General features: G+C 73.8%; 3 protein-coding genes across 4 annotated transcripts in view; 2 read left to right on the top strand and 1 right to left on the bottom strand.

Annotated features, from left to right (window-relative positions):
- Positions 1 to 5,991, bottom strand: part of BOLA2B (bolA family member 2B) — a 10,679-nt gene extending 4,688 nt beyond the window's left edge. Inside the window, 3 exon segments of the mRNA XM_048853380.2 lie at positions 4,671 to 4,726; positions 4,729 to 4,770; positions 5,321 to 5,991. Of these exon segments, the coding sequence (XP_048709337.2) occupies positions 4,671 to 4,726; positions 4,729 to 4,770; positions 5,321 to 5,398 (176 nt within the window). The 5' untranslated portion in view covers positions 5,399 to 5,991.
- A 543-nt stretch (positions 5,992 to 6,534) lies between these two features.
- Positions 6,535 to 9,169, top strand: SLX1A (structure-specific endonuclease subunit SLX1A). The gene is given in 7 exon segments (XM_075129118.1): positions 6,535 to 6,807; positions 7,401 to 7,452; positions 7,757 to 7,939; positions 7,941 to 8,105; positions 8,279 to 8,409; positions 8,575 to 8,662; positions 9,010 to 9,169. Coding segments are annotated over 7 exon segments (822 nt in total). The 5' UTR covers positions 6,535 to 6,634; the 3' UTR covers positions 9,040 to 9,169.
- Positions 9,170 to 9,641: 472 nt separating this feature from the next.
- Positions 9,642 to 13,622, top strand: LOC125638087 (sulfotransferase 1A1). Of its 2 annotated transcripts, none has more exons than XM_048853378.2 (8): positions 9,642 to 9,730; positions 10,848 to 10,996; positions 11,095 to 11,220; positions 12,222 to 12,319; positions 12,472 to 12,598; positions 12,805 to 12,899; positions 13,074 to 13,254; positions 13,441 to 13,622. In XM_048853378.2, the coding sequence occupies exons 2-8, from the start codon at positions 10,849 to 10,851 to the stop codon at positions 13,551 to 13,553; spliced, it is 888 nt and encodes a 295-aa protein (XP_048709335.2). In that variant the 5' UTR covers positions 9,642 to 9,730; position 10,848; the 3' UTR covers positions 13,554 to 13,622. The 2 variants fall into 2 exon arrangements, with proteins under 2 accessions (XP_048709335.2, XP_048709336.2); XM_048853379.2 differs by having other exon boundaries at positions 9,727 to 9,789.
- Positions 13,623 to 14,105: the final 483 nt, after the last annotated feature.

Here is a 14,105-nt window from a genome sequence, read left to right as displayed (position 1 = left end):
CTATACGTATATCTATTGGCCCGGGGCTGTGGGGACGGGGAGGGGGCCCGTGGCTGTGGGGACGGGGAGGGGGCCCGGGGCAGTGGGGACGGGGAGGGGCCCGGGGCTGTGGGGACGGGGAGGGGGCCCGGGGCTGTGGGGACGGGGAGGGGGCCCGGGGCTGTGGGGACGGGGAGGGGGCCCCGGGGCTGTGGGGACGGGGAGGGGGCCCCGGGGACGGGGAGGGGGCCCGGGGACGGGGAGGGGGCCCCGGGGACGGGGAGGGGGCCCGGGGCCGTGGGGACGGGGAGGGGGCCCGGGGCCGTGGGGACGGGGAGGGGGCCCGGGGCCGTGGGGACGGGGAGGGGGCCCGGGGCCGTGGGACGGGGAGGAGGGCCCGGGGCCGTGGGGACGGGGAGGAGGCCCGGGGCCGTGGGACGGGAGGGGCCCGGGGCCTGTGGGTACCGGTGTCGATGGAGCAGGGGCTGTGGGACGGGGAGGGGGCCCGGGGCTGTGGGGACGGGGAGGGGGCCCGGGGCTGTGGGGACGGGGAGGGGGCCCGGGGCTGTGGGGACGGGGAGGGGGCCCGGGGCTGTGGGGACGGGGAGGGGGGGCCCGGGGCTGTGGGGACGGGGAGGGGGGCCCGGGGCTGTGGGGACGGGGAGGGGGGGCCCGGGGCTGTGGGGACGGGGAGGGGCCCGGGGCTGTGGGGACGGGGAGGGGGCCCGGGGCTGTGGGGACGGGGAGGGGGCCCGGGGCTGTGGGGACGGGGAGGGGGCCCGGGGCTGTGGGGACCGGGGAGGGGCCCGGGGCTGTGGGGACGGGGAGGGGCCCCGGGGCTGTGGGGACGGGGAGGGGGCCGGGGCTGTGGGGACGGGGAGGGGGCCCGGGGCTGTGGGGACGGGGAGGGGCCCGGGGCTGTGGGTACCGGTGTCGATGGAGCAGGGGCTGTGGGGACGGGGAGGGGGCCCGGGGCTGTGGGGACGGGGAGGGGGCCCGGGGCTGTGGGGACGGGGAGGGGGCCCGGGGCTGTGGGGACGGGGAGGGGGCCCGGGGCTGTGGGTACCGGTGTCGATGGAGCAGGGGCTGTGGGGACGGGGAGGGGGCCCGGGGCTGTGGGTACCGGTGTCGATGGAGCAGGGGCTGTGGGGACGGGGAGGGGGCCCGGGGCTGTGGGGACGGGGAGGGGGCCCCGGGGCTGTGGGGACGGGGAGGGGGCCCGCGCGGCTGTGGGGACGGGGAGGGGGCCCGGGGCTGTGGGGACGGGGAGGGGGCCCGGGGCTGTGGGTACCGGTGTCGATGGAGCAGGGGCTGTGGGGACGGGGAGGGGGCCCGGGGCTTGTGGGGGACGGGGAGGGGGCCCGGGGCTGTGGGGACGGGGAGGGGGCCCGGGGCTGTGGGGACGGGGAGGGGGCCCGGGCTGTGGGGACGGGGAGGGGCCCGGGGCTGTGGGGACGGGGAGGGGCCCGGGCTGTGGGGACGGGGAGGGGGCCCGGGGCTGTGGGGACGGGGAGGGGGCCCGGGGCTGTGGGGACGGGGAGGGGCCCGGGGCTGTGGGGACGGGGAGGGGCTGTGGGGACCGGGGAGGGGCCCGGGGCTGTGGGGACGGGGAGGGGCCCGGGGCTGTGGGGACGGGGAGGGGCTGTGGGGACGGGGAGGGGCCCGGGGCTGTGGGGACGGGGAGGGGCCCGGGGCTGTGGGGACGGGGAGGGGCCCGGGGCTGTGGGTACCGGTGTCGATGGAGCAGGGGCTGTGGGGACGGGGAGGGGGCCCGGGGCTGTGGGGACGGGGAGGGGGCCCGGGGCTGTGGGGACGGGGAGGGGGCCCGGGGCTGTGGGTACCGGTGTCGATGGAGCAGGGGCTGTGGGGACGGGGAGGGGGCCCGGGGCTGTGGGGACGGGGAGGGGGCCCGGGGCTGTGGGACGGGGAGGGGGCCCGGGGCTGTGGGGACGGGGAGGGGGGCCCGGGGCTGTGGGGACGGGGAGGGGCCCGGGGCTGTGGGGACGGGGAGGGGGGCCCGGGGCTGTGGGGACGGGGAGGGGCCCGGGGCTGTGGGGACGGGGAGGGGCCCGGGGCTGTGGGGACGGGGAGGGGGCCCGGGCTGTGGGGACGGGGAGGGGCCCGGGGCTGTGGGGGACGGGGAGGGGCCCGGGGCTGTGGGGACGGGGAGGGGCTGTGGGGACGGGGAGGGGCCCGGGGCTGTGGGGACGGGGAGGGGCCCGGGGCTGTGGGGACGGGGAGGGGCCCGGGGCTGTGGGGACGGGGAGGGGCTGTGGGGACGGGGAGGGGCCCGGGGCTGTGGGGACGGGGAGGGGCCCGGGGCTGTGGGGACGGGGAGGGGCCCGGGGCTGTGGGGACGGGGAGGGGCCCGGGGCTGTGGGTACCGGTGTCGATGGAGCAGGGGCTGTGGGGACGGGGAGGGGGCCCGGGGCTGTGGGTACCGGTGTCGATGGAGCAGGGGCTGTGGGGACGGGGAGGGGGCCCGGGGCTGTGGGGACGGGGAGGGGGCCCCGGGGCTGTGGGGACGGGGAGGGGCCCGGGGCTGTGGGTACCGGTGTCGATGGAGCAGGGGCTGTGGGGACGGGGAGGGGGCCCGGGGCTGTGGGGACGGGGAGGGGGCCCGGGGCTGTGGGGACGGGGAGGGGCCCCGGGGCTGTGGGGACGGGGAGGGGCCCGGGGCTGTGGGGACGGGGAGGGGGCCCCGGGGCTGTGGGGACGGGGAGGGGGCCCCGGGGCTGTGGGACGGGGAGGGGGCCCGGGGCTGTGGGGACGGGGAGGGGCCCGGGGCTGTGGGGACGGGGAGGGGGCCCGGGGCTGTGGGGACGGGGAGGGGTGCCCGGGGCTGTGGGGACGGGGAGGGGGCCCGGGGCTGTGGGGACGGGGGAGGGTGCCCGGGGCTGTGGGGACGGGGAGGGGCCCGGGGCTGTGGGACGGGGAGGGGGCCCGGGGCTGTGGGGACGGGGAGGGGGCCCCGGGGCTGTGGGGGACGGGGAGGGGGCCCGGGGCTGTGGGTACCGGTGTCGATGGAGCAGGGGCTGTGGGGACGGGGAGGGGCCCGGGGCTGTGGGGACGGGGAGGGGCCCCGGGGCTGTGGGGACGGGGAGGGGCCCGGGGCTGTGGGACGGGGAGGGGCCCCGGGGCTGTGGGGACGGGGAGGGGCCCCGGGGCTGTGGGGACGGGGAGGGGCCCCGGGGCTGTGGGGACGGGGAGGGGCCCCGGGGCTGTGGGGACGGGGAGGGGGCCCGGGGCTGTGGGGACGGGGAGGGGGGGCCCGGGGCTGTGGGGACGGGGAGGGGGGCCCGGGGCTGTGGGGACGGGGAGGGGGCCCGGGGCTGGTGGGGACGGGGAGGGGCCCGGGGCTGTGGGTACCGGTGTCGATGGAGCAGGGGCTGTGGGGACGGGGAGGGGGCCCGGGGCTGTGGGGACGGGGAGGGGCCCGGGGCTGTGGGGACGGGGAGGGGGCCCGGGGCTGTGGGGGACGGGGGAGGGGGCCCGGGGCTGTGGGGACGGGGAGGGGGCCCGGGGCTGTGGGGACGGGGAGGGGGCCCGGGGCTGTGGGGACGGGGAGGGGGCCCGGGGCTGTGGGGACGGGGAGGGGCCCCGGGGCTGTGGGGACGGGGAGGGGCCCGGGGCTGTGGGGACGGGGAGGGGCCCGGGGGCTGTGGGTACCGGTGTCGATGGAGCAGGGGCTGTGGGGACGGGGAGGAGGCCCCGGGGCTGTGGGGACGGGGAGGGGGCCCGGGGCTGTGGGGACGGGGAGGGGGCCCGGGGCTGTGGGGACGGGGAGGGGCCCGGGGCTGTGGGGACGGGGAGGGGCCCGGGGCTGTGGGGACGGGGAGGGGCCCGGGGCTGTGGGGACGGGGAGGGGGCCCCGGGGCTGTGGGGACGGGGAGGGGGCCCGGGGCTGTGGGGGACGGGGAGGGGGCCCGGGGCTGTGGGTACCGGTGTCGATGGAGCAGGGGCTGTGGGGACGGGGAGGGGGCCCGGGGCTGTGGGGACGGGGAGGGGGCCCGGGGCTGTGGGGACGGGGAGGGGCCCGGGGCTGTGGGGACGGGGAGGGGGCCCGGGGCTGTGGGGACGGGGAGGGGGCCCGGGGCTGTGGGGACGGGGAGGGGCCCGGGGCTGTGGGGACGGGGGAGGGGGCCCGGGGCTGTGGGGACGGGGAGGGGGCCCGGGCTGTGGGGACGGGGAGGGGCCCGGGGCTGTGGGGACGGGGAGGGGCTGTGGGGACGGGGAGGGGCCCGGGGCCTGTGGGGGACGGGGAGGGGCCCGGGGGCTGTGGGGACGGGAGGGGGCCCGGGGCTGTGGGGACGGGGAGGGGCGTGTGGGGACGGGGGAGGGGGGGGGCCCGGTGCTGTGGGGACGGGGAGGGGCCCGGGGCTGTGGGGACGGGGAGGGGCTGTGTGGGGACGGGGAGGGGGCCCGGGGCTGTGGGGACGGGGAGGGGCCCGGGGCTGTGGGGGACGGGGAGGGGCCCGGGGGCTGTGGGGACGGGGAGGGGCTGTGGGGGACGGGGAGGGGCCCGGGGCTGTGGGGACGGGGGAGGGGCCCGGGGCTGTGGGGACGGGGAGGGGGCCCGGGGCTGTGGGGACGGGGAGGGGCTGTGGGGACGGGGAGGGGCCCGGGGCTGTGGGGACGGGGGAGGGGCCCGGGGCTGTGGGGACGGGGAGGGGCCCCGGGGCTGTGGGTACCGGTGTCGATGGAGCAGGGGCTTCCCCCGGAACCGGGACGAGACGACCAGGGACCTTGGAAGCTGGAGGAGCAGTGGCTCGGGGTCGTGTCCTCGACTTCCTGGCGGGGAGAGACACGAGGGGAGGTGACCCCCAACCCCCCGATCCCACCCGGGCACCCAGGGACCCCTCCAGCACCAGCCCCCGAGAGCCCCTCCCCCAACGGGGACCCCGACACCCGCTCCCGCCCCCCCACCCTGCCCCTCCCCCAACGGGGACCCCGACACCAGCTCCCGAGAGCCCCTCCCCCAACGGGGACCCCGACACCAGCTCCCGCCCCCCACCCTGCCCCTCCCCCAACGGGGACCCCCGACACCCGCTCCCGCCCCCCCACCTGCCCCCTCCCCCAACGGGGACCCCGACACCCGCTCCCACCCCCCCACCTGCCCCTCCCCCAACGGGGACCCCGACACCAGCTCCCGCCCCCGAGAGCCCCTCCCCCAACGGGGACCCCGACACCAGCTCCCGCCCCCCCACCTGCCCCTCCCCCAACGGGGACCCCGACACCAGGCCCCGGATTTGATGCCCCGCCCCGGGGGTCAGAGCCGGCACCGCGCGGGGGAGGGGCCTAGGGGGTATTTGGGGGGAGGGGCCCCGCGGGGGGGGCTCACCACGTGCTCCGCCTCCAGCCCCCGCAGCAGCCGCCCCCGGAGGGTCTCCGCGCTCAGAGCCGGCCCGGCCGCCTCCATCCCGCTCCGCAAGGCGCTAGACCCCGCCCACTTCCGCCTCTAGTCATGGCCTCACTTCCGCCTCTGGTGCCGCCACTTCCGCCTCTGGTCATCTCCTCACTTCCGCCTCTGGTGCCGCCACTTCCGCCTCTAGTCATGCTTCACTTCCGCCTCTGGTGCCGCCACTTCCGCCTCTAGTCATGTCCTCACTTCCGCCTCTGGTGCCGCCACTTCCGCCTCTAGTCATGCTTCACTTCCGCCTCTCGTGCCGCCACTTCCGCCTCTAGTCATGCCTTCACTTCCGCCTCTCGTGCCGCCACTTCCGCCTCTAGTCATGCCTTCACTTCCGCCTCTCGTGCCGCCACTTCCGCCTCTAGTCATGCCTTCACTTCCGCCTCTCGTGCCGCCACTTCCGCCTCTAGTCATCCCGTCACTTCCGCCTCAGGTCCCGTCCCAATGCGCCGCTCGCCCCAGCTCTTCCAATCAGAGTAGGGCTGGGGGGCGGGCTTCCCGCGAGGTGGCCAATAGGGTCCATCCTGGGAAGCGACACCGCCCAAAGGCACCAATCAGAGGGAGGCGCCTGGTGCCTCTTCCCGAGCTGGGCTCGGGCGCTGGTGGTAGGAGCTGAGACTGAAGGCAGGATGGGAGGGGCCCCGGGGCATGCTGGGAGAAGGGGACACGGGAGGGGGGGAGACCGGAGCATGCTGGGAAGTTGGGGGGGGACGCGGTGCATGCTGGGAGATTGGGGGTACGGGAGAAGTGGGGGGCATGCTGGGAGATGGGGGCATCTGGGGGAGACCCGGGGCATGCTGGGAAGTGGGGAGACCCAGGGCATGCTGGGAAGTGGGGGCATCTGGGGGAGACCCGGGGCATGCTGGGAAGTAGGGAACCTGGAGCATGCTGGGAGATGGGGGCACTGGGGGAAACCCGGGGCATGCTGGGAAGTGGGGAGACCCAGGGCATGCTGGGAAGTGGGGGCATCTGGGGGAGACCCGGGGCATGCTGGGAAGTGGGGGACCTGGAGCATGCTGGGAGATGGGGAGACCCGGGGCATGCTGGGAGAGGGGGGCACTGGGGGAGACCCGGGACATGCTGGGAAGTGGGGGACCTGGAGCATGCTGGGAGATGGGGAGACCCGGGGCATGCTGGGAAGTGGGGAGACCCGGGGCATGCTGGGAAGTGGGGAGACCTGGGGCATGCTGGGAAGTGGGGCTGGCCGGCCATGACCTTTCCCGCCCCCTCTCCCCAGGCCCGGCCATGGGAGCGGAGCCGCGAGGGTTCTTCGGCGTCTACCTGCTGTTCTGCACCAACCCCCGGTACCGGGGCCGCGTCTACGTCGGCTTCACCGTGGCCCCCCAGCGCCGCATCGGGCAGCACAACGCCGGCAAGCGCCACGGTGGGGCCTGGAAGACCAGTGGGCGCGGGCCCTGGTAACCCTGGGGGGATCCCAGCATGCCACGCTGGGGGGGGGGGGGTAATCCCAGCATGCCACGCACGCCTGCGAACCTAAACAGCAGACAAGGGCTTGCTGGGAGTGGTGGTCGGCATGCTGGGAGTGCTGGCTGGCCCAGAGCGGGGCATGCTGGGAGCACGGGGCAGGGGGAGCAGGGCATGCTGGGAGCGGGGGGAGCAGGGCATGCTGGGAGCACGGGGCAGGGGGAGCGGGGCATGCTGGGAGCACGGGGCAGGGGGAGCGGGGCATGCTGGGAGCGGGGGGAGCGGGGCATGCTGGGAGCACGGGGCAGGGGGAGCAGGGCATGCTGGGAGCACGGGGCAGGGGGAGCAGGGCATGCTGGGAGCGGGGGGAGCGGGGCATGCTGGGAGCACGGGGCAGGGGGAGCGGGGCATGCTGGGAGCACGGGGCAGGGGGAGCAGGGCATGCTGGGAGCGGGGGGAGCAGGGCATGCTGGGAGCACGGGGCAGGGGGAGCGGGGCATGCTGGGAGCACGGGGCAGGGGGAGTAGGGCATGCTGGGAGCGGGGCATGCTGGGAGCGCTGGCTGACCTGGGTTCTCTCCTTGCAGGGAGATGGTGCTGATCGTCCACGGCTTCCCCTCCGACGTGGCTGCGCTGCGGGTACCTGCCGGTGCCCCTCACTCCCGACCCGCAGCCCCCGCCTCCCCCGCTCTGCCGGTGCCCCTCACTCCCGCTCCGCAGCCCCCGCCCCCCCGCTCTGCCGGTGCCCCTCACTCCCGCCCCGCAGCCCCCGCCCCCCCCGCTCTGCCGGTGCCCCTCACTCCCGCCCCGCAGCCCCCGCCCCCCCGCTCTGCCGGTGCCCCTCACTCCCGCCCCGCAGCCCCCGCCCCCCCGCTCTGCCGGTGCCCCTCACTCCCGACCCGCAGATCCCGCTCTCTAACGCCGCTGTCTCTCTGCCCCCCAGTTCGAGTGGGCCTGGCAGCACCCCCACACTTCTCGCCGTCTCTCCCACGTGAGCCGCCGCGCCCGCCGGGAGACCCGCTTCGATTTCCACCTGCGGGTTCTGGCCCACATGCTGCGCGTGGCCCCCTGGTGCCGCCTGCCCCTCACTGTGCGCTGGCTGGAGCAGGAGTACCGCCAGGACTTCCCCCCCCGCCCTCCAGCCCCCCCTGCACATGCCCCTGGCCTTTGGGCCGGTCCGGGCGCTGGGCCCAGCCGGGGGGCGTGGGGAGCGGGGGCAGGAAGAACCCGGCCCTCCACCGGGGCCGGCGGCCCAGACCCAGCGCTGCACCCTCTGCCTGAGGAGACTCCAGGTAGGTTGGGGGTTCTCGGACACCTGGGTTCTCTAGAAGGGGAGGGGGAGGCTGGGACCCTGGACTCCTGGGTTCTCTCCCAGCTCAGGGGAGCGGGGCTGGGGAGTGGGGGCTAGTGATTAGAGTGGAGGGGCTGTACCCTCCCCCACCTCTGTCTGTCTTCCCCCCTGCAGGACGTGGACGACCCTCCCCTGCGCTGCTTCCACCCCGGATGCCCGCTGGCCGCCCACCCCGCCTGCCTGGCGCGGGAGTTCCTGCGGGAGGAGCCGCAGCAGTTCCTGCCCGTGGAGGGGCGCTGCCCAGGGTATGGGGCCCCCAGCGGAGCCCAGGGACCAGTGGGGGCTCCCCTGGGAGGAGCGGATCTCTAGGGGGGGCAGGGATGGGACGCCGTTGCTATGGGCAACATCCCCAGCATGTTGCCTTGGCAACCCCATTCCCATGGTGAAGGCCCCCCCATTTTCTGTTGCAGCTGCAAGAACCTCCTCCTGTGGGGCGACCTGATTCGATACCACCAGGGTTGCTATGGTGACCTGGAAGAAGTCCCTGCCTCCTCCCGGGTAAGCCCCGCCCTCTTGCTGCTAAGCTCCACCCATGGCGTGTTCCCCTTCGGCACAACAGCCCCACCCATTGTGTGGGCGAGCCTATTGGGCCGCCCCTCGTGGCTTTAAGCCCACCCCCTTCCCTGTGCCTGCCCTTTGGCTACTAAGCCCCGCCCTGTCCACGCCCCCTCTTGCAGGTAAGCCCTGCCCCCATTCTCTCCCCTCCCCTTTCACAGTCTCTGGCTGCTAAACTCCTCCCTGCTTTGTCCCCGCCCCTTTCTGAGTCAGCCAAGCCCCGCCCCCTCACCCTGTCCCCACCCCCTCACAGGGAAGCCCCTCCCTCTCTGACTCCCTCCCGCCCACAGGGACACTGGACGGAGGAGCTGCGGAGCTGAAGACCCGAGGGGAGGAGCCTGCGTGGAGGGGCGGGGCAAAGGGCCGGTGGTCCCGCCCCCTCCTGGATCGCCGGGGGGCCCAGGGGATAATTATGGACTTACATGAAATAAAAAATCCCAGGAGATTCAAGTCCCGGCTGTGCCTGACATGGGGGACCCAGGTGTCCGGGGAGGGAGTCTGGGGGGGGGACAAGGACAGGCAGGGGAAGGGCCCCAGGCTTTGGGGGAGGATCCTGGAACCTTTCCCTGCCCCCTCCCCACAACTGCCGCCTGAAGCCCGGAGGGGGGTGAGCTGCTGGGGGGGCAGGGACCCCTCCCGCACCCAGCGAGTTCCTGGACTGTGTGACCCGAGCAACCTGCAGACCCTGACACCGGCGGGGGGAGGGGACCCGGGGCTGGGGGGAGACAAGGGTGGGGAAGGGGACCCAGGCGTCCGGGCGCGGGGGGAACAGGGATGGGGAAGAGGACCCAGGCGTCCGGGGACGTTGCCCCTGAGCGCTGGGGAAGGGGGAGGGGAACCAGAGAGAGATGAAGACGGGGAGGGACCCAGGCGTCCGCCCCCGGCCCCATGGCGGTGGGAGCAGCCCCCTCCTGGCCCCTCTCCACGCCCCGCCCGCCCCTGGCTCCGGCGATAAAACCCGCCCGGCCCCGCGCCGCGCTTCCCCGGACCCCGCCGCCGAGCCCTGAGCAAGTGAGTGGGGGAGGGGGCTGCTCCTCCGGGCCCCCCCCCAGGCAGGAGAAGGGACCCAGGTGCCCGGGGCCCCCAGGTCGGGCAGAGGGATGGGACGCGGGGCCCGAGAACCAGCCCTTCTCCTGAGGGGGCCCTCCTACCCCCCTAAAGAAAGGGGCAGCCGCATGTGTCCCCCCCCCCGGCTCCTGACCCCCCCCCCACCCGCGTCTGGACCCTGCCCCCAGGAATGTCCCGGAGCCACCAACTTCTCCCTTTCCTGCCACAAACTTTCACAACTCGCCCCCCCCCCCGCGCGCCAGTGCCCCCCGCTCCCGACCCGCAGCCCCCTGCCAGCCCCGCCCTACCGGTGCCCCCCGCTCCCGACCCGCAGCCCCCTGCCAGCCCCGCCCTACCGGTGCCCCCCGCTCCCGACCCGCAGCCCCCTGCTAGCCCAGCCGTGCCCCCCCAGCTCTGCCGGTGCCCCCCACTCCCGACCCGCAGCCCCCTGCCAGCCCCGCCCTGCCGGTGCCCCCCGCTCCCGACCCGCAGCCCCCTGCTAGCCCAGCCCTGCCCCCCAGCTCTGCCGGTGCCCCCCACTCCCGACCCGCAGCCCCCTGCCAGCCCCGCCCTACCGGTGCCCCCCGCTCCCGACCCGCAGCCCCCTGCTAGCCCAGCCGTGCCCCCCCAGCTCTGCCGGTGCCCCCCACTCCCGACCCGCAGCCCCCTGCCAGCCCCGCCCTGCCGGTGCCCCCCGCTCCCGACCCGCAGCCCCCTGCTAGCCCAGCCCTGCCCCCCAGCTCTGCCGGTGCCCCCCACTCCCGACCCGCAGCCCCCTGCTAGCCCAGCCGTGCCCCCCCAGCTCTGCCGGTGCCCCCCACTCCCGACCCGCAGCCCCCTGCCAGCCCCGCCCTGCCGGTGCCCCCCACTCCCGACCCGCAGCCCCCTGCTAGCCCAGCCCTGCCCCCCAGCTCTGCCGGTGCCCCTCACTCCCGACCCGCAGCCCCCTGCTACCCCAGCCCTGCCGGTGCCCCCCGCTCCCGACCCGCAGCCCCCCCAGCCCTGGGCTCGAGATGTGCGTGTGTGTGGGGCGGGGTGATCTCCAGGGTGTCGAAGTCCTCTTTAACCCTTTCTCTCACAGGATGCAGCCAGCCGAGGAGACTCAGCGCCCAGCCTTGATCCCCATCCGGGGAGTCCCCATGATCAAATACTTCGCTGAGAACTGGGGGGAGGTGGAGGGATTCCAGGCGCAGCCGGATGATCTACTGATCTCCACGTACCCCAAATCTGGTGAGTGCCTCCAACCTGCCCCAGAGCCCCTCCGTGCCCTGGTGCCCCTCACTCCCGACCCGCAGCCCTGGCTAGCTTAGCCTGCCCGTCCCCTGCAGGTACCACCTGGATCAGTGAGATCGTCGACATGATCTACAACGATGGAGACACAGAGAAATGCAAGCGAGAGGCCATCTACATGCGAGTCCCCTTCCTGGAGTTTGCTGTTCCTGGGATCCCCACTGGTAACGCAGACTTGGCTCCCGGGGCGCTGTGGGGAGGGGGCAGGGTGCTGGCTGTGGCGGGAGCTCCGGCAATCCTAGAATATCGGGGTGGGAAGGGACCTCGGGAGGTCACCTAGTCCCACCCCCTGCTCAAAGCAGGACTGACCCCAACTAAATCATCCCAGCCAGGGCGTTGTCAAGCCGGGCCTTAAACACCTCTAAGGATGGAGATTCCACCACCTCCCCAGGGAACCCATTGCAGGGCTTCCCCACCCTCCTAGTGAAATCGTGTTTCCTCATCTCCAACCTAGACCCCCCCCAGGGCAACTAGAGACCATTGCTCCTCGTTCTGTCGTCTGCCACCCCTGAGAACAGCCGAGCTCCATCCTCTTTGGGACCCCCCTTCAGGGAGTTAAAAGCAGCTATCAAATCCCCCCTCATTCTTCTCTTCTGCAGGCTAAACAATCCCAGTTCCCTCAGCCTCTCCTCGTAAGTCATGTGTTCTAGACCCCTAATCATTTTTGTTGCCCTTCGCTGGACTCTCTCCAATTTCTCCACATCCTTCTTGAAGTGTGGGGCCCAAAACTGGACACAGTACTCCAGATGAGGCCTCACCAATGTCGAATAGAGGGGAACGATCACGTCCCTCGATCCGCTGGCAATGCCCCTACTTATACATCCCAAAATGTCGTTAGCCTTCTTGGCAACAAGGGCACACTGCTGACTCCTATCCAGCTTCTCGTCCACTGTCACCCCTAGGTCCTTCTCTGCAGAACTGCTGCCGAGCCATTCGGTCCCTAGTCTGTAGCTGTGCATTGGGTTCTTCCGTCCTAAGTGCAGGACTCTGCACTTGTCCTTGTTGAACCTCATCAGATTTCTTTTGGCCCAATCCTCCAATTTGTCTAGGTCCCGGCTACTCCAGCCTGGCCTCTCCTAGCAGGGGGCGCTGAGGGCAGGGTGCTGTGGGCAGGGGGCACTGGCTGTGGGGGGCTCCTGGCTCACCCCTGCCCTGTGCCCCCCAGGGGTGGAGCTGCTCCAGAAGAGGCCATCCCGGCGGCTGGTGAAGACCCATCTCCCGGTGCAGCTGCTGCCGGAGTCGTTCTGGGAGCAGGACTGTAAGGTGAGCCTCGGGCTGTGGGGCTGGGGTTACCATTGGGGGCGCCAGCTGGGGCTCTGGGGGGGTAGTGGTGTGGGGAGCGGAGGTCTGAGGTCTCAGCTGCGGGGGGGAAGGGGCGGTGAGACCCTGACCCCCGTGTCCCCCACCCCCTCCAGATGATCTACATGGCCAGGAACGCCAAGGACGTGGCCGTGTCCTACTATTACTTCTACCAGATGGCGAAGGTGCACCCGGACCCCGGCTCCTGGGACCACTTCCTGGATGACTTCACGGCCGGGAGAGGTGGGGCGCGAGCAGGGGCTGATCTCCTCCGGGGGGCGCTGGCTCAGACCTGCCCCAGGGCATAGACTGGCTGGCACAGGGGGACTGGGGGGATTGGCTGGCTCGGGGGGATCCCTGGGGAGCAGGGGGGGACTGCCTGGCTCGGGGGACCCTCAGGCGGGCGTGTGAGGGGCCTGGGGGTCTCTGAGCCGTCTGCCCTCCCACAGTGTCGTTCGGGTCATGGCACCAGCACGTCCGGGGCTGGTGGGAGAAGAGACGAGAGCACCGAATGCTCTACCTGTTCTACGAGGACATGAAAGAGGTGAGCCCCCCCCGACGGCCCCCCCTTCCTGTCCCCAGCCCCCCCCCGCGCCCCCCCTTCCTGTCCCCGGCCCCCACCAGACAGCCCCATGTCTCCAGATCTGACCCAGCCCCCCAAGGTTCCCCTCCCCCAGCCCTCCGGCGCGCCCCACTGGCTCTGACCCCTCTGGCCCAGGACCCCCGGCGCGAGATCCGGAAGGTGCTGGAGTTCCTGGGGCGCCCCCCATCCGAGGGGCTCGTGGAGGCGATCGCCCAGCACACCTCGTTCACCAAGATGAAGCAGAACTTCATGGCCAACTACAAAACCATCCCCACCAGCGTCATGGACCACAGCATCTCGCCCTTCATGCGCAAGGGTACGGGGGCACCAGGGGGCAAGGAGTGGGGCCCAGCGGGGGTCGCTGTGCTGTGGGGTGGGCTCGGTGAGGTGCCAGGGGGCATGGGGTGGGAGGCTCAGTGGGGGGCAGAGAACCAGGGGGCACGGCCTGGGGGGCTCGGCGGGGTGCCAGGGGGCGCAATGACCGCACTGTCCTGCCCCCCAGGTGTGACGGGCGACTGGAAGAACCAGTTCACGGTGGCCCAGAACGAGCGATTTGACGCCGACTACGAGAGGCAAATGGAGGGAACCGACCTGAGCTTCCGGATGGAGATCTGAGCCCCCCTGCCCCACATCACCCCCCCCACGCCCCACTGCAGAGAGATAAACCTGAGTTACCTGCTCTGATCTGCGTGTGCTTCACTGTAGCCCCAGCCTCTCCCAGCAGGGAGCGCTGCGGGGAGGGGAAGGGGTGCTGGCTGTGGGGGACGGGTGCTGTGGGGGGGAACCTTTCTCTGGTTCTCAGCCCCCCCATCCCACCCCCGCTCTGCTGTAGGGATCTGACTCCAGTTCCACTTGCCCCCCTGCCAGAGCCTCTTGCATAATCCGCCCCCACATCCCACCCGGGAGGGGAGTGAGGCCGACGGGTTAGAGCCCGGACGCCTGGGTTTTCTCCCACATCCTATACTGGGCCCAGAACAATCACTGACCCTGGAGCCCCTGACACCAGGAATCACGCCCACTCCCTGGCCAGGCTGGGCGAGGAGCCACCCAGAATCCTGGCCTCCGGGCAGCGGGTCAAAGGCCAGGCCGGGGGTAGTTAATGAACAAACCCTAGAATGGGTCAATAAGGCAGCCAGTGGGGGACAGGGTGCGGGGCTGGCTCTGTAA

Source organism: Caretta caretta, chromosome 6 (assembly GCF_965140235.1).
Source record: "Caretta caretta isolate rCarCar2 chromosome 6, rCarCar1.hap1, whole genome shotgun sequence".
In the NCBI taxonomy this organism is placed as follows: domain Eukaryota; kingdom Metazoa; phylum Chordata; order Testudines; family Cheloniidae; genus Caretta; species Caretta caretta.
The sequence above is the reverse complement of the archived record's forward strand: the minus strand, read 5'-3'. Positions and strand labels throughout refer to the sequence as shown.